The sequence below is a fragment of the Drosophila sulfurigaster genome, chromosome 2L, assembly GCF_023558435.1.
Source record: "Drosophila sulfurigaster albostrigata strain 15112-1811.04 chromosome 2L, ASM2355843v2, whole genome shotgun sequence".
NCBI classification, from domain to species: domain Eukaryota; kingdom Metazoa; phylum Arthropoda; class Insecta; order Diptera; family Drosophilidae; genus Drosophila; species Drosophila sulfurigaster.
Window position 1 is genome coordinate 4545422 of NC_084881.1, and position 17206 is coordinate 4562627.

General features: G+C 36.4%; 7 protein-coding genes across 8 annotated transcripts; 5 read left to right on the forward strand and 2 right to left on the reverse strand.

Moving 5' to 3' along the window:
* The first annotated feature begins 524 nt into the window (after positions 1-524).
* Positions 525-3673, forward strand: LOC133834924 (TBC1 domain family member 16). Its single transcript, XM_062264707.1, has 4 exons — positions 525-693; positions 893-997; positions 1067-2817; positions 2886-3673. Exons 3-4 carry the CDS (start codon positions 1264-1266, stop codon positions 3507-3509), a joined length of 2178 nt encoding a protein of 725 aa, XP_062120691.1. The 5' UTR covers positions 525-693; positions 893-997; positions 1067-1263; the 3' UTR covers positions 3510-3673.
* A 106-nt stretch (positions 3674-3779) lies between these two features.
* LOC133834929 (transcription initiation factor IIB) lies at positions 3780-5214 on the reverse strand. The gene is made up of 4 exons (XM_062264713.1): positions 5068-5214; positions 4595-5006; positions 4305-4539; positions 3780-4250 (listed from the first exon to the last, which is right to left on the reverse strand). Exons 1-4 carry the CDS (start codon positions 5082-5084, stop codon positions 3967-3969), a joined length of 948 nt encoding a protein of 315 aa, XP_062120697.1. The 5' UTR covers positions 5085-5214; the 3' UTR covers positions 3780-3966.
* Positions 5215-5483: 269 nt separating this feature from the next.
* On the forward strand, positions 5484-7101 carry LOC133834930 (E3 ubiquitin-protein ligase CHIP). Its single transcript, XM_062264714.1, has 6 exons — positions 5484-5811; positions 5879-6077; positions 6155-6296; positions 6369-6474; positions 6629-6685; positions 6755-7101. Exons 1-6 carry the CDS (start codon positions 5689-5691, stop codon positions 6995-6997), a joined length of 870 nt encoding a protein of 289 aa, XP_062120698.1. The 5' UTR covers positions 5484-5688; the 3' UTR covers positions 6998-7101.
* Positions 7102-7231: 130 nt separating this feature from the next.
* Positions 7232-8715, forward strand: LOC133834928 (replication factor C subunit 5). Its single transcript, XM_062264712.1, has 5 exons — positions 7232-7471; positions 7532-7982; positions 8037-8251; positions 8318-8395; positions 8451-8715. Exons 1-5 carry the CDS (start codon positions 7369-7371, stop codon positions 8600-8602), a joined length of 999 nt encoding a protein of 332 aa, XP_062120696.1. The 5' UTR covers positions 7232-7368; the 3' UTR covers positions 8603-8715.
* Positions 8716-9018: 303 nt separating this feature from the next.
* Positions 9019-10812, forward strand: LOC133834926 (probable trafficking protein particle complex subunit 13 homolog). The gene is made up of 5 exons (XM_062264710.1): positions 9019-9169; positions 9223-9610; positions 9679-9991; positions 10048-10176; positions 10242-10812. Exons 1-5 carry the CDS (start codon positions 9127-9129, stop codon positions 10683-10685), a joined length of 1317 nt encoding a protein of 438 aa, XP_062120694.1. The 5' UTR covers positions 9019-9126; the 3' UTR covers positions 10686-10812.
* Positions 10813-10958: 146 nt separating this feature from the next.
* LOC133834925 (ionotropic receptor 75a) lies at positions 10959-13493 on the forward strand. Its single transcript, XM_062264709.1, is given in 6 exon segments — positions 10959-11863; positions 11921-12688; positions 12840-12941; positions 12943-13127; positions 13180-13319; positions 13377-13493. Coding segments are annotated over 6 exon segments (1968 nt in total). The 5' UTR covers positions 10959-11158; the 3' UTR covers positions 13445-13493.
* A 955-nt stretch (positions 13494-14448) lies between these two features.
* On the reverse strand, positions 14449-17073 carry LOC133834933 (protein limb expression 1 homolog). Of its 2 annotated transcripts, none has more exons than XM_062264716.1 (5): positions 16955-17073; positions 15988-16190; positions 15764-15927; positions 15504-15694; positions 14449-15443 (listed from the first exon to the last, which is right to left on the reverse strand). In XM_062264716.1, exons 2-5 carry the CDS (start codon positions 16058-16060, stop codon positions 15065-15067), a joined length of 807 nt encoding a protein of 268 aa, XP_062120700.1. In that variant the 5' UTR covers positions 16061-16190; positions 16955-17073; the 3' UTR covers positions 14449-15064. The 2 variants fall into 2 exon arrangements, with proteins under 2 accessions (XP_062120700.1, XP_062120701.1); XM_062264717.1 differs by lacking the exon at positions 16955-17073 and adding an exon at positions 16746-16838.
* Positions 17074-17206: the final 133 nt, after the last annotated feature.

A 17206-nucleotide genomic window follows, 5' to 3' on the forward strand; every position in this document is an offset into this window, starting at 1 on the left:
CGTACCGTAATGTTATCGCTAATCGGGTTTTATATTATATTAATCGTATTTATATAATTATTATTACTCACTAGAAAAAACCTTCTTAACTGTAACATTTTAAATTGTATGTTTTCGAAAAGTATGTTTTCGCAGAAGCTAGATATAGTTGTCGATTTCGTCAATTTTTTCTATCGAGCCTTTTATTTAAATACAAAGCAAGTTGAAAATATAATATAAGTTACATATACATAAAAAGGACATGTTTTTTTCAATTTAGTACTTGTGATAATTTCTGTTAGTGAAGAAATTAAGAATTCAATAACAGTAGGCGGTCGAAAAGTTGAAACTCTCATGACTGCAGATGCTGTGGGGCATAACATATCGTTTTGATGCATGGATTACTTGAGCGATCTTTTAAAGAAAACTATTCTATTAAGACTAAACTATATGATGCCAATCAATTGTCAGAATCCAAGTAAAATATATTATTAGTCTATATGAGTAAGAGTATCTTACAGGATCTTAACATTTTTGTGACACAAAAATTCGAGGCGGAACCGGAACAATTAGTTTTGATCTTTGTATGCAAAATCAAGGACATCGATACGCTTGAGATGCACAAAATCAAGGACAATCGATGCTTTTGGTAATTATGGTAATTCATTCGTCAATCGCGAGGTAATAGTGATGTTTGTGTATGCGATTGTATAAGTTTATTTATTATATATATACACAAAAATAAATCAGAGGAAACTGGTGAAGGACTGGAAAAATAAGCCTTTTTTGATTCCCTGATCAACCATATATTCTAAAATAATCAAAACTTCTAATTTAAATTTAATGAAAGTCTTTAAATTATTGTATACATTAATACAATTGAATTTTGCTTATATTTTATATTTTTAGTAAGTTCTTAACGGTCGATAAATGCAGCACTGATTTATAATTGAATCGATATCAGCTCTGGCGGTCACGCAGTTGGTATCGTGGTCCTTCTTTAACTTTGCATCTAACGGTATAATTAACTAATATTTATAAAAAGCTAAACTACTCATTGCGCTTCTAATGAACCTTATTTTGGTAGTTCACTCAAAGGTACTATCTTATGTGAGAATGTTTGCCCGTCAAAAAGAATAAAAATAAAATTTCCAAGACGCAGAATCTACCCAGTTAAATACCCTGCCCACATTTCTGCACGTATCGGAATAAATAAATTTTAAATCAAAAGTACACATTCCAGACAGAAGGTATAACTAGATAAGAAGCATTAATCAAACGAAAATGCCTATTGGAAACATTATTAAGAAAGCATCAAACTTTATTCTGGGTGAAGAGAGGTCAAATGAAAAAATCGATATCGCTTACGAAGACAATGAAATTCTTTTTTGCAAGAACAATGTGTGCATTCATCCGCCAACTGTGGCGCGTCAGGAATCGGATATTCTGCACTATCCAGGCTACTTGACCTGTACCACGAAAACTTTCATAGATCAGTACAACAGCGCCAAGAGACCAACGCTCCTATTAACTTGGATTCCGAACTCTTCGCTCTGCAAATGCAATTCGACGGGCAGCGAGAATGGGGAACATACGATTGGCTATCGTAACCACGAGATAATGCCTTCGAATGGACACTTTACACCGAGTATATCGCAGGTAGCGGTGTCAGTGCCCAAAATAACGGATACGGATGCGGAGCAAGAGCTAGGCACGCGAGTGGAAGAGGAAAACGCTGCCGAGATGCAAGAGTTAAAGAACGAACTGCAGCCCTTGCTGGGCGGACAGACGGCATCGATTGGTGACCTAACGGCGCTGCTTAAGAAGCATCCGATTACGTCGGTGAATATAACTATATCGAATCCACAGATTGAGAACAGCAACATCTCGCAGTCATATAATTGCATCATTTCCTCGCCCGACGAAATCACCGATGTCAACAATGTTGTTGCAGATGGTCGCGCTGATCATACGCCGCATCAACTTAACTCAGATGGCTCGGTATCCGATGACAACAACCCTAACTGGATGACGCCGGAACTTTTGGCCTTTAAACACAATCTGGTTTTCCCCGAGAGCGCCAACGCAACGCCAACAGTGCGCCGTAGAGCTTTAATTCGGGGACGTCGTTTCTCCGTTGACCTTAGTCAGATGCGCTCGTTGCGCCTATTCTTTAACGATGATAAGTGCACATCGGGACAACTGGTGATTGCGTCGAGGGAATCACAATACAAGATTCTTCATTTTCATTATGGTGGCTTGGACCATTTGGCACAGGTATTGCACCAGTGGCATTGTTTCCTACACAATATCACTCTCTCGCCGGGTCAAGAGAAGATGAATTTACCGTATCGACACTTTATGGTTTGTCGCCCTGAAGTCAAACAATCGGAAATGCATCCCGATGAGGGCAATGTGAAGAGAATTACCACCAATTTTTTTTACGGCACGTTGTTAAACGAAAAGGGTCAAATCGATGATGACTTGTTACTGCGGAAGTGTGTCTTCTTTGGCGGCCTGGAGAAGAGTTTGCGGAAAACAGTTTGGCCCTTCATTTTGAAGTGCTACTCATTCTCATCGACCTTTGAAGACCGAGCCGTGCTCATGGACATTAAACGGCAGGAATACGATGAAATCACACGCAAGCGTCTGTATTCCATGTCACCGGAGCAGCAGGCACAATTTTGGCGAACCGTACAGTGTGTTGTCGAAAAAGACGTGGTCCGCACCGATCGTACAAATCCTTTTTTCTGTGGCGACGACAATCCCAATACCGAAATGATGAAGAACATTCTGCTCAACTTTGCCATCTACAACCCGAGTATCTCCTACTCACAGGTGATTCGACAATGTGTCTTTTGATCCCAGTCTAACATTGTAATGCCATATTTTGTAACCAATTGCAGGGCATGAGTGACCTCTTGGCACCCGTGTTGTGCGAGGTGCAAAACGAATCGGAAACATTCTGGTGCTTTGTGGGTCTAATGCAACGAGCATTCTTTGTTTGTACTCCAACGGATAACGATGTCGACCATAATCTCAGCTACCTTCGCGAATTGATAAGACTAATGCTGCCGCGTTTCTACGAACATTTGCAACGACACAACGAGGCAATGGAGCTGCTGTTTTGCCATCGATGGCTATTGTTATGCTTTAAGCGGGAATTCACCGAGGCCGTGGTCATACGAATGTGGGAGGCTTGCTGGTCAAACTATCTCACAGACTACTTTCATTTGTTCCTATGCCTGGCCATCATCGCTGTGTATGCCGATGATGTCATTGCTCAGAATTTACGTGCTGACGAGATGCTGTTACATTTTAGCTCGTTAGCTATGTATATGGATGGCCAATTGATACTGCGTAAGGCTCGAGGATTGCTGTATCAGTATCGACAGCTCCCAAAGATTCCATGCACATTAAGCGGCTTATGTAAACGATGTGGACCTGGCATGTGGGACTCTGAGCATCGACCTGCGCTTGAGTGCGTCGGTCACACAGATAACGAGAAGTGCTCCTTGCGTATTGATTAATTTATGTGGCTTCAAGTTAATCTTATATAGTGCATACATACATATATATATATATATATAATATACTATTGCAATTATGTGTTAATGGCGATTGATAAATGCTTTTGATCGAGTGCTTTTAAATATACATACCTACATACTACAATATACCTATGCCTAATAAACCATTACTTTCTTAAAGACAAGACATTAATTATGCAGAAATGTTAATCCTCGAATAAGAGCCACTTCATAAAAATGCCGTTAGAATTCAATTTACTGCTTAAATAATCCCGACGTTAGAAGCATTTATGCATTTTAATATGAATAAAATCGTATTTCTCTTGTGAATAAAGTATAGTAATTTATGTTGTAAACTAGACTTGCCCTACAACGGTATAATCTTCCTATTTTCATTTGTTTTGTTTTTTTTTTCTGTTTTCGTAATTGAGCATCGATATTTTTGTTGTGGAATTGTTCACATTTGTGGTAGCTGATCAATAGGAGTAGTAAACTTGAAATCTTCCGGGAAGAGCTTCGCTGCATGCGGATACATTAATTTGTAAGACTGCCGAATTGTTACATCGGCCACTCCCGCAATATCACCAATTTCTTTTTGACTGCGCTTATGTTCGGACGCTTGAGATGCCATGTAGATTGCTGCTGCGGCTACAGAAATCGGCGAACGACCAGGTACAATGTCCATTTCCACTGCTTTTTTCGCAATGTGCGTAGCAGCTCGTTGCACCATGTTCGGCAGATCTGGTCAATATAATATTAATATGAATTGAAATAAGTACACAATAAGTCTCTTACCCAAATTGGCACAGAAGCGACACATAAAGTCAGCTGTTGTAATCAAATCCACACTTGTCTCAAGCGCTTTAAGTGTCAGTTTGAAGCATCTGCCAATCTCTTTCTTGCTGATTTTACTCACGGCACAGATTTCCTTGAATGTTCGTGGAACGCCTTCCTGACGACAGGCAATATATAGACAAGCCGATGCCTTGGCATCATTTGAACGACCTTTAAGATTCTTTCCATCATGTACCTAAAAGCCACGAAAGAAGTGCATATACATATAAGCAATAGTTTATTCTCTTTACCTGTTTGAATAAATTGTTCGCACGATCAACAATAGTTTTTGGCAAATTAATCCGATCAGCCATTGATGAAATTTCTTTGAATGCGGATATTAAGGATCTATCAGAGCTGCTCATAGTGCGTCTGTTTTGATATTTTGGAGCGCCGAATGAATCGAAGGATGCAGAGCCTGTACCAGGACCAATTATTGTCGATAGGTCACCGCCACTGAGCAAGGGATTCTCTGGTCCACCAACACGACTAGGATCAACGCCACTCTTTTCGTTGCTGAACGTACGCCACTCGGACCCAACGTCAATTACGCGATCTCCCACAACCAAGCCACACTCGGAGCATATCATGTCACCAGCCCGATAATCTTCAATTAATGGAGACTCGGGGTGTGCATAGCAGCACACCTTGTTGTTCTCAAGTCTTTCAAGAAAGATGTCATTTCATTTAATACAATGCAATAGGAGTCTCTTAACATATTTACCTTGATGTTGAAGCCATTTAGTACTTATTTATTGTTTTACGTTAACTCTTATTTTGATGTTTTTTACGAACTATATTAGAATTACAAGCTCAAGTGAAATATGATGCCTAGGGATGAACTGAAAAACAACTATAGATTGTTTCGATAATATATCACGAGTAAAGTGTTTCCACTGTTTAGCATTTAAGCATAACTAGATGTTTTTATCAGAGCCTACTTGGTTAGCACTTCCAGATTTGTTACAATTATTACATCAACGAAATCTGTTTCATATTTTGTGTTGCAAATAATATTAATAATATATCAAACAATAAAACTAAATCATTAAGGTACGTATCGATATTTAACTCGTGTTCGATATTATCGATATCAAGCAGTGTTGAACAGATTTTCAGAATTGCACTTTATATATATACATACATGTATTGTATGTTGTAGGAAAAACAATAAGCTGTTTTTATTTTTTTGGTGTATCGGAATTCGGTTTAAATGATACGGAAAGTGTATTTTGCTTTTACAACTCCGAATAAACGTATCAGCTGCTTTTGATAATTCCTACGCCAGCATCAAACAATCGTATTAAGCAAATTATACGATTAAGAAAGCAAAAGTTTTCACAGAATGACGAGCAAACATATTTATTCCACCACAAATTTATCTGACCTGCAATTGAAAGAGCAGGGCAATATTTTATTTGCTGCCCGCAAGTATGACGATGCTATTATTTGCTATTCGAAGGCCATAGTAAGACTAATACTACATTATATTATGTATAGAATTAACGAAATATGCATAACTTTAAACTGTGCAGATTAAGAATCCAACAAATGCAACATACTTTACAAATCGAGCACTTTGCAATCTTAAACTGAAGCGATGGGAGCTCTGCTGTCAGGATTGTCGTCGAGCTTTGGATATTGACGGCAACCTACTGAAGGGTCATTTTTTCTTGGGACAAGGTCTAATGGAAATTGACAGTTATGATGAAGCTATAAAACATTTACAGCGCGGTAAAACTTATAAGATTTATTATAATTCTTTCAAGATACAAAAACTATGCTGATTCTTTTATGCTTTATGTTTTAAGCTTATGATTTGTCGAAGGAGCAAAAGCAGAACTTTGGAGATGATATTACATTGCAGCTCCGATTGGCACGCAAAAAACGTTGGAATGTCATGGAGGAGAAGAGAATACATCAGGAAATCGAACTACAAAGCTATTTGAATCGGTATAAATCAGCTCCAGCATTTTCATGTATTTTGTAAATAATTCTTCTATTAACATTGCAATTTATTTTCAGTTTAATAAAAGACGACATGGAAAATCGTCTTGCCAGTTTGAAGTTAAATGAGAATTTAAACGAAGAACATTTAAAAGATAAACAGCAGGAAATTGAACAAGAAAGCGTAAGTTTAATTCTACAAAAATGTATTATAATATAGTTTTTGGGGATTACAAGATAAGTATATCTATTAGAGTAGAGGTAGGGTAGAAATTTCACACTTAATGAAAGCTTAAATGCGAATATAGCATTGTATAATTATATATTTTTTGTTGCAGGATGATCATATTAAAGAGCTTAACAATGTATTCGCTAAAGTAGATGAACGACGAAGGGTAAAGTGCAAACTTTTTTTTTTATTAATTTTATAATTTTTTAAAATAATAATAATGTATTACATACAGAAACGCGATGTGCCAGATTTTCTTTGTGGAAAAATAAGTTTTGAAATATTAACTGATCCTGTTATTACACCATCGGGAATCACATATGAGCGCAAGGATATTGAAGAACATTTGCAGCGCGTTGGCCACTTTGATCCTGTAACTCGAGTTAAACTCACCCAAGATCAGTTGATACCAAATTTCTCAATGAAGGAAGTTGTCGATTCTTTTATTGCTGAGAATGAATGGTCATTAGATTATTAAGCCATTGTTGTTACAAGTATTTAATATAACAACAACAAGAATATATTGTATATTGTAATTGTATAGCTGTTGGAGGCAGTAAAATATAAAAAGATATAAAAAAATATGACATGTTTTTATTAAATAATTCTGATGTCTTTATAAAATGTATTTTCAAAAGAGAAATCAACTAATTCATTTATTTACAAGCAAATTGTCATTCAGTATTATAAACAGTTTTGAGAATAATACTACATCGCAAACATAAACACTGGTGCGATAAATTGGCACGTCGATATTTGTTTATCGATAGTGTGTTTTCGCTTAGAAAACGGCGCGAACGCGTAAACTTTTTTTGCAGACTGCAATAATATTTGGAAGTGTGTTTAATTATGTCCGAAAACAACGGAACCGTTGCTCGTATGCCGTGGGTCGAGAAATACCGGCCCAGCTGCTTAGATGATCTGATATCCCATGAGGAAATTATTTCTACCAGTAAGTTCACGCTGCAACACATGCCACTGAGCAAAAGCAATACAGCATTCTATTTTGCAGTCAACCGTTTCATCAATCAGAAGCAACTGCCGCATCTGCTTTTTTATGGACCACCAGGCACGGGCAAAACGAGCACCATTCTTGCCTGTGCACGCCAACTCTACTCGGCATCCCATTTCAAGTCAATGGTCTTGGAGCTAAACGCTTCAGATGATCGTGGCATTGGCATTGTTCGGGGTCAGATCCTCAACTTTGCGTCAACTCGTACAATATTCTGTGGCACCTTTAAACTGATTATTCTAGACGAGGCGGATGCCATGACCAATGATGCACAGAATGCGTTACGTCGCATCATTGAAAAATACACAGAAAATGTGCGATTCTGTATCATTTGCAACTATCTCAGCAAAATTATTCCAGCACTTCAATCTCGATGCACACGATTTCGATTCGCACCTTTGTCACCTGAGCAGATGCTCCCGCGTCTTGATAAGATTATACAGGAGGAGCAGTGAGTTTTTAGTGGTGCTTAAACAGGGTAACTTATTAACCGACTGTTTTACAGGGTTCGTGTAACGGATGATGGCAAGAATGCACTAGTCGCTCTATCCAAGGGGGACATGCGGAAGGTTCTAAATGTTTTGCAGAGCACTTCAATGGCCTTTGATGAAGTCAACGAGGATAACGTGTATATGTGTGTTGGCTATCCTCTAAGAAGCGAGATTGAGCATATGCTTCAGACATTGCTCTCTGCAGCTACATTTGACTCGGCATTTGACAGTGAGAGATTCATCAATTTTTTAAGAGTTTAGTATAATTTTTATATTTCTATTTTCTTGCACTTAGCTATTGAAGAAACAAAGAGTAAACGTGGTCTCGCATTGGAAGATATCGTCACAGAACTGCACTTGTTTATTATGAGACGTAAGTTATGCCTACTGAAATATTTTTATTGTATTAATGTTTGTTTTTTCATTAGTTGAGTTGCCCATGTCTGTCATGAACAAGTTGATCATAAAACTGGCAAAAGTTGAGGAGCGATTGTCCAAGGGCTGCTCTGAAGTAGCTCAAACTGCAGCGTTGGTTGCTGCTTTTTTTATTAGTCGCGATATGGTTTCGTTGGAGAGCTAAGTTCACGATATTCCTGGGATAGATGTTAGTTAGCTGCTAAGATATCATTATGGTATTTATGAACCATCAGTCAGAAAATACAAGATATTGCTTAATACGATAAAAATGTTGATTATTACTATTTTATGTTAGAGACCTGCTATTTAATTTTCGAATTTTTAGTCACGTTCATTTAGTTATTTTATAAAAATTAATTGCCGGATCGATTGGATGTTTTTAAAGTTTTTTACCCAAATATATTTCTATAACCAATATATATTAAATAAGAATAGATAGAGAAGATAGAGAAAATGGAGTTTGTAAAAGGTATTATTATTGTTAAAAGATAAAGTGATTAAAAAACAAATTGTGCTGATTGCAATATTTATCGATTTGTCGCGTATCGTTATTACAGTTAATTTTTGGGTATAAAAATACTAAAAACACCAGAATTTATTTTTCGGTATATTTTAACAATCAACTTGCTGTCACGCTGTTGTTTACGTTTTTCTGTGTGTTACCTTAAATCATAATTTTCAGAAAAAATGAACTCTGGCGAAGCGGATTCTCATTTATTAGCTTTAAAAGGTATTTCCATTTTGTAATGAGTGTTGCTCAAAACTACATCTGCGTAATTTCAGTTATGAGATTAACCCGTCCTACATTAGTGGGTGTTGGGCCCATTGTGACTTGTGAACCAAAGGATTTGCCCCAAAGTTTTAGTCGAATGGTGGAGAATGATGGCATTGCTAGAACTTGTGCTGAAGCATTGGGAGCTGGTCAAACTATGCTTTTACCTCAATCGTTTGGCAACATCTATTTGGGCGAAACATTTTCAAGCTACATATGCGTACACAATTGTACGATGCATCCCGTTGAGGGCGTTACGGTCAAAGTGGATCTTCAGTCGAACACGTCGCGTATAAACTTACTGATGCACGAAAACAAAAAGTCGTCTGTGGTGTTAACAGCAGACGAAACTCTCGATGATGTTATTCGATATGAAGTTAAGGAGATTGGCACCCATATGTTCGTATTAACTCATACAATATATCTATTGCAATTTTCTATCTACTACTTTTTTAATTATATTTTAGACTTGTTTGTGAAGTTAATTACACGAGTCCAGCTGGATTTGCACAATCGTTAAGAAAGTTCTTCAAGTTTCAAGTTCTCAAGCCACTTGACGTTAAAACCAAATTTTATAATGCAGAAATGGATGAAATATATTTAGAGGCGCAAATCCAAAATGTGACCACTGGCCCATTTTGTCTGGAAAAAGTGGAATTGGACAGCTCGGAGCAATACACAGTTACATCGTTAAACACTCTTCCCAACGGAGAATCGGTTTTTAACTCGAAGAATATGTTACAGCCGAACAACAGTTGTCAATTTCTTTACTGCATAAAGGTTGGTTTTAATGTATGACAACTTTGTTTGTCAATAAACTATTTTTATAATTATAGCCTAAGCCTGAAATCGCCAAGGACATAAAAACACTTCGTGAAGCAAATAATGTTGGCAAGCTAGACATTGTCTGGAGGTCGAATTTCGGCGAAAAGGGCAGACTGCAAACAAGTCAATTGCAGCGATTGGTAAACATAAAAAATGTAAAGCACTCATTCTAATAATGATTAACACTGTTCTTAATTATTTTTAGCCGTTTGAATATAAGGACATTCGTTTGGAGGTCGTCGATGCTGAAAATATTGTGAAGATCGGTACAATATTTACTTTCCAATGCAGAGTTACGAATACTGCTGAGCATGCGATGAAGCTGCATATTACGCTTGATACTAAAGTGTTTCCCGACTGTCCTTATACTGGTTCTTCGAATTTTGTCTTGGATGTTTTACAGCCAGGTGCAATTGCTGAGTTTCCGCTTTCGATTTGCCCTTCTAAATTGGGTCTCATAAAGGTCTCACCTTTATTAATAGTCGATACTCTTAAGAATGAGCAGTATATAATAAACAAAGTTGTTGAAGTATTTGTGGTAGACGCCGATTACCATCAAGATGGTACATTCTTGCTTAATAAGTTAATTCGTTATGAGACTCCATTTGATTCTTCAATGCAGAAACAAGTGCAATTACAGGTGGTTTAGATTTTATTTTTCACAATCAATTTGTAATACATTGTTTTTCATTGATGCCTGTAAAATCGTATAAATGTGTTGTATATTTAAGCGAGAAATAAAAATATATTTATGCCATTACATTTCATTTATGAAAGCAATTATGCCGCTAAGTTCACTCTATGTGCTGCCAATATCATCATTACATCGATCAGTAAATCTACTTTATGACTTCTGCGTCGAATATAAACAATTCGTCCTTGTCCTTCGCATTCTCACTTCAATTCAAAGGTATAACATCCTTCTGTTGACTAATTTAATTCAATTAGATCGCAGTTAAACATAATTAAAATGAAATACAATTTGTTGCCTTAGGTGGCGTATTATGACTATAATTTTAATTTTCAAGTGGCTGTTGCTATTGAAACTGTCAATCAAAGAATAGCGACTACCTATAAAAGGAGCTGCATTCACTTTTCTTAGCAAATACGTGATTAAAAAAAATGTACAACTTAGCACCAGTAACTCTATTAGTTTCAATTGGGGCGCTCGAAGTAGCAGGTTATACAATGGAACCATTAATCGTAACACAATTTATAATGGACTTGGTTCAAACAAAAGAAACAGTTATATTTGCTTGCTCAAAGGAAGGTATTTTATATAGACAATACAATCTATCCATTCTCGTATTAATTGTTTTTTTTTTCGAGCTAACAGATCTAGTGTTTAATTCCCTCAATTTGATGAAGCACAACCAGTTTGTAAATCCGATTCATATAAACAGCTCGTACTCTTTGATGTCTGTATTAACAAGAGAGAATTATGCACGAGCTGCTGTGATTGTGAATACCGGATGCGAAGGTTCCTCTAGACTCCTTCGAGAAGCTTCTGTGGGTAGATACTTCAACAAGACTTATCAGTGGCTGCTTTGGGGTATAGGGCAAAATATTGATGATTTGTTGCCCCTCGAGCTAGATTATGTGGGTCCAAATGCTCAACTGACTTACGTCAATAGAACTGTCGATGGCTACTGTCTTTGGGACATTCACTCCAAGGGCCGACAATTGAAATCATCTTTGGAGGTGCATTTAATCGCTATGCTTGAAAACAACCAAAACAAACTGCTTATATTTAAAAATATTTTCGAGCTGCAAAGCATCAAGTACCGCAGTCAATTTAATGGCCTGGTTTTAAGAGGAGCTAGTGTTGTAAGTGGTAGGACAATACCTTAACGATCTCTAAGTTAATATCAAATACATTTGCAGATTGATCAGGAGGACATCGTGACGAATGAACAAATTGAAGCTATACTATCACGGCACACAAAAGATGCCGGTGTTGCAGCATTTATAAAGTATCACTACGAATTGTTGAGTCTGCTCAGGGATCGTTTTAACTTTACTGTAAATTTTCGAAACTCAAGAGGTTGGGCTGGCAGATTGGGCAACACGACCTTTCGATTGGGGTTACTTGGAATTATTATGAGAAATGAAGCAGACATTGCAGCATCAGGGGCATTCAATCGGATCAATCGATTTGCAGAGTTTGATACTATTCATCAGAGTTGGAAATTCGAAACAGCTTTTCTTTTTCGATTTACGCCTGACTTGGATACTCATGGTAAAAGCGGAAATTTTCTAGCACCTTTCAGTGGACAAGTGTGGTTCTTCACCTTGGCCACACTGCTGGTAATTAACATAATCTGGTTTCTTCTTGAGTACATCAATAAAAGATGGCAAGGTGGACGTAGGAAGCCTAGTTTATGCCGAAGTAGTTGGACGGAACGTTCACTGCGTACGTTTGGAGCAGTCTGTCAGCAGGGAATGGAGCCAATTCCATCGGATGTGCCCTCCCGTTCTGTTGTTGTAACTATATTTTTATTTTCAGTAGTAATGTATAATTATTACACCTCATCTGTTGTTGGAGGGCTTCTAAGTTCGTCAGATCAAGGACCTGCTACTGTCGATGAAATTATATCTAGTCCACTGAAAATATCTTTTGAAGATATTGGATACTATAAAGTCTTATTTAGAGTAAGTTGATTAAAAGCTCATAGAGCGATGGAGTAGAACAAAGATACATATATATATATATATATATAAGATATAAGTATATTATTATTGGTTAGAGACAGCAACAAAGAAATAGTACATTTTGTTACTGATCTTCAATTTAATATGCTAGGAAAGTAGCAGTCCAGTTGTGACACGCCTTATAAAACGAAAACTATCTTCGTCCAGAGGACCAAATGAGATGGGCGTTTACGGTCACATAGAAGACGCAATTCCCCTATCTTAAGAGTGGTGGATTCGCATTTCACTGCGAAGTTGTTGATGCTTATCCGATTATCGCCGAATTATTTGATGCCAATGAAATTTGCGACCTGCGTGAGGTATCAGGCCTAATGGAAGTGGAGATTATGAATTGGATTGTGCATAAGAACAGTCAATATACCGAATTGTTTAGAACAGCGTAAGTCGTCGAAATATCACCATGAATCGATAAATATTGGATTTGCTTTAAGTATGTGCAATGCTCGGGAAGCTGGATTAATTGAGAGGATCCTTCGACAACGTCAAATGAAGAAGCCAACCTGTCAGTCTCTCTATACCGTCTACCCAGTATCTATATCGGGAGTTACCTCGGCATTTTTCACACTGCTAAGTTAAAATACGAGATTGTAATCGTAGTTACTTTTTTTCAAAATCTTTTTATTTTAAGGTGGCATTTTACTAGCTTTATTTGCGTTGGGAGTCGAGATTCTGTGGTTCAAATGGAGAAAGTTATAAAATATTGTGTTTTTTGTACCATGTTTGTTGTAAGGAATGAATGAAGGAAAAAGTATTTAAAAAAAGGTATTGAAAAAAAAAAATGTAATTAAGATGTCGCCTCATGCGCAATAATAATAATATATTATATTAAATATATTTCTGATTTAATTACCTTTTCCCGTTTTTCAATATACAAATGCGGTTAATGCAAGCGGTCAAATAATTCCAAAGCAGTTACGGAAAAACCAAAAATAAAAAAAGCAATTCAAAACATACATTTTCAATTTTGACGACTTAGCAACCATCGATGTTTTGGGCAATTTCGAGTACACATTAACGTGACCGATAAATGGAGGAACTGACTTGGATGAACTGACTTTGGATGAGGTTTAAGCTTCGACAAATGATTACGTATGAATGGAGGAAACTCAACTCATTGAAAGTTGATTTTCGAACTGTCTGAACAGCTTTGGCCGCAAATGTCTTCTTCATGCTCATCTTCATCTTCTTGTTCACCTTATGCAGCACACAAATCAGAATCAATGTAACATCTGTCAAGTCCGATAGTCATAAGGAGAAGTGCTGTGTTTGTGGTAAGAAGTCATAAGCGTCTCTTGTGCTGTCATTTTAAAAAATGCTTTTAATCGCAAGCAAGAGAACCAAAAACCTATACAAAATGTTATAAAGCTCGTAATAAAGTCGAAAAACATTAATCTATGTATAGTATGTATATCCATACAGCAAAAATCATTTCGTACCAATGCAGGATTGACAAATAAATAAACCTTTAATCGCGGTCGCATATGTTCCGATTGACCTGTCAATAAACTTTTTTTAAGAGCCTTAAAATTCGGCAATGGAATATTTCAACTCAAAAAATGTTCATTTATTAAATTAATGTGTATTATTTTAATAGAAATGATCAATTCCACAAACGTTGTTTTAATGAGATTAGCAATAATAGACATCTAAATTTGAATAAATAGTTTTTCCACAGTGGACTAACACCGACTAATAAATAATTGCTTTGCCAAAAAGTCCACTTTATTAAGGTTGATGAAGATATTACAAAAAATTTATCTAAATCGCATTTATCTCCGATGAGGTGCGCTTGGCGCTGAGACAATGATTGATATAAATACATATGCATATACATTTTCGATACGCAGATATTTGAGTTAAGAGTATAAAAATTTAACTATGCTTTTAGGTTTAGTCTCAAAAACAATTCCGTAAATGCAGTATTTAAAATCACAATTTTCATTCCGAAAGTATTTTGCACTTATCAGTGTTAAAACGAATTTCTTTTAGTTACCAGTTTTCAATTTCCAGTTATTAATCTTTTGCATAGTTTTCACTTCTTCGGGACTGCCAGCAACTGTTAATTAATCTTTCTTTGACACAACGTTAGTGATGTTTTCCTGATTTTTCTTTTAAATGAGCTTTAACGGATTTAACAGAACTCGAGATCATATGGTATGCCAATAAAATAATCTGTACGATTTTGTAGAATACGGGTTATATCTGAAAGCTTAATGTCGTCGATTACTTGCTGATGATTACTTTGTTAATGATGTCAAGACCAAGGATGGAATGTATACTGTTTAAATAACCAAATTGTAATAAACAGTCTGCGGTTTAGTTCTCAATGGATGTGGCACCCAAGTTGCTTCCTCCCAATTGATTATGAGCTATCATTAATATATCCTTTTTCTCCTTGGGGAAACGCAATTCCCGCCCAGCCATTCGTGCCGTTTCCAGTTCGCGCTCGGCCAGGACCAGCTCTCTTCTAAGAACCCCGGGATTTTCTTGCTCGCGAGCTATCCAGTCTAAGGCCATTTGTGCACGCATCTCGTCATCAAGACTACGGTTAGAGTAATGAGCTACAACCTCCTGCCTTGAGCACTGCCGTTCTCGCATAGCTTTCAATGATCCATTCCAATGCAGCAGCTGGAAAACGGTCATCAGTTCTTGGAATTCCAACATTGTTCGACCCTTATTTGCTTCAAGCATGAACCTATCACAAAATAATATTAAATTTTAAAATATGTTCTTATTGCAAGCACAAATATTTTACCTGAAAGCGCCAATTCCGGATTCGGGTAATTCGTTATTTTGGGGAGTTCCTTTGAATGATGCACGTGCATCTTGCACTGCCTTTTCAATAAACTCATCGCTAATTCGGCGAGATGGATGTTCATTAAATACCGAGTTCATTAGTGCAATTTTTGCTGAACTTCGTCTTGCTTCTGCCTTAGTTGGGCAATTCTGAAATCACAATTAGTATTTTCTAAATAAATAAATTGCGACGCAAATTATATTTGTGTTAATGATTACTTGAAAACTTCCAAAACAGCTGCCACCGGGTAATGTTACGAAGCATACATAAGGCTGGCTATTGGATGGAATCGATTCGTAAATTACAAGCGCTCCATTCTTAAGCTCAACGCCTCGCGTCTGTTTCATTTGCCAAAACTCCTGTAATGCTTCGACGACATTAACTAGAATATTTAAATAGTTTATTGTTTATTGATTTCCTTATACAATTGCACACCAGTTACCCCTGTAATCTCTATCTTCATATAATCCGGATACCATTGGCAATGCCCAAAAAGGTTCTTCGGGATAAACCATTATACGGTTGCCACTCTTCGACTATTGTATAAGGACCGAAATCGAATGATCGAGTTAATAGTATCTATATTGATCTTCAGTTTAAATCATCACAAATTAAATGCACATTTGGATATAGGCAAAACTAATTCTGAAAATTAATGAAAGAAAACTGATTACCAAATATATATTTACAATTTGAAATATAATACTAATACATGAACACAAAGACAAATACTTAATCGCTCGTAAATAAAATATAAAATTCGGAAAATTATATTTTATTACTCTTATTTCCAGTTTGCTTCTTAAGTCATCTGTTTCATGCACTTTCAATATACTGTTCACACATACCAACACAACACACATACACACATGAGCATATAAGTCACAAATATGTACATACATACATGCATATGTATGTACGATCATATTTTACAAGTTGTACAAGAAGTATACACACTTGAAACCCATAATTAATATAAATGCATAAGTATCTATGTATGCACGTATGCATGTACATATAGCTGCAGCTACGTGCATATGGAAGCCGTTAAATGGCTGCACACATATGTACATATACTAATGCAATGCATGCATGTTTGTCAAAACTTGTAATTTTGTGAGGTAGCGAAACTTTGCACTGTGTTTTATTTGCTCTTGTAATATTCCATACATATCTGGCCACTGTTAACTCTATACTTACGTATTGTTTATAAATAGATCTGTACCATTGTCGCGTTTAAAAATTTTATTTCAATCGAAGACTAATAAAATGGCGTATAATAATATATACACACAACGCATACGTCAACTCACCCACAGAAAGTAGATTTAAGTCTGACATGCAGAAATGCATTCATACGTAGATTTAGTAGTCGAACATTTCTTTATGAGACAATAAAACAAACAAACCTGTAATTTTCATTGCCGAATCCACGCATGCGCACTGAGTAATTAAATCGACTCGCAATTTTTCAGTACGCGATCGTATTAAATGTGGAAAAATATCGATGCATCGATGTTTTTACAATTTTTTAAATCATCGAATTTGATGGCAAGCTCCGATAAGTAAAAAAGGTGGAAGATCACATTTTCAGTATTTTTGTACCAAAAAGTATATATTGTGTTGTATTATAAATAACATTTTATAATTATAAAAACAAA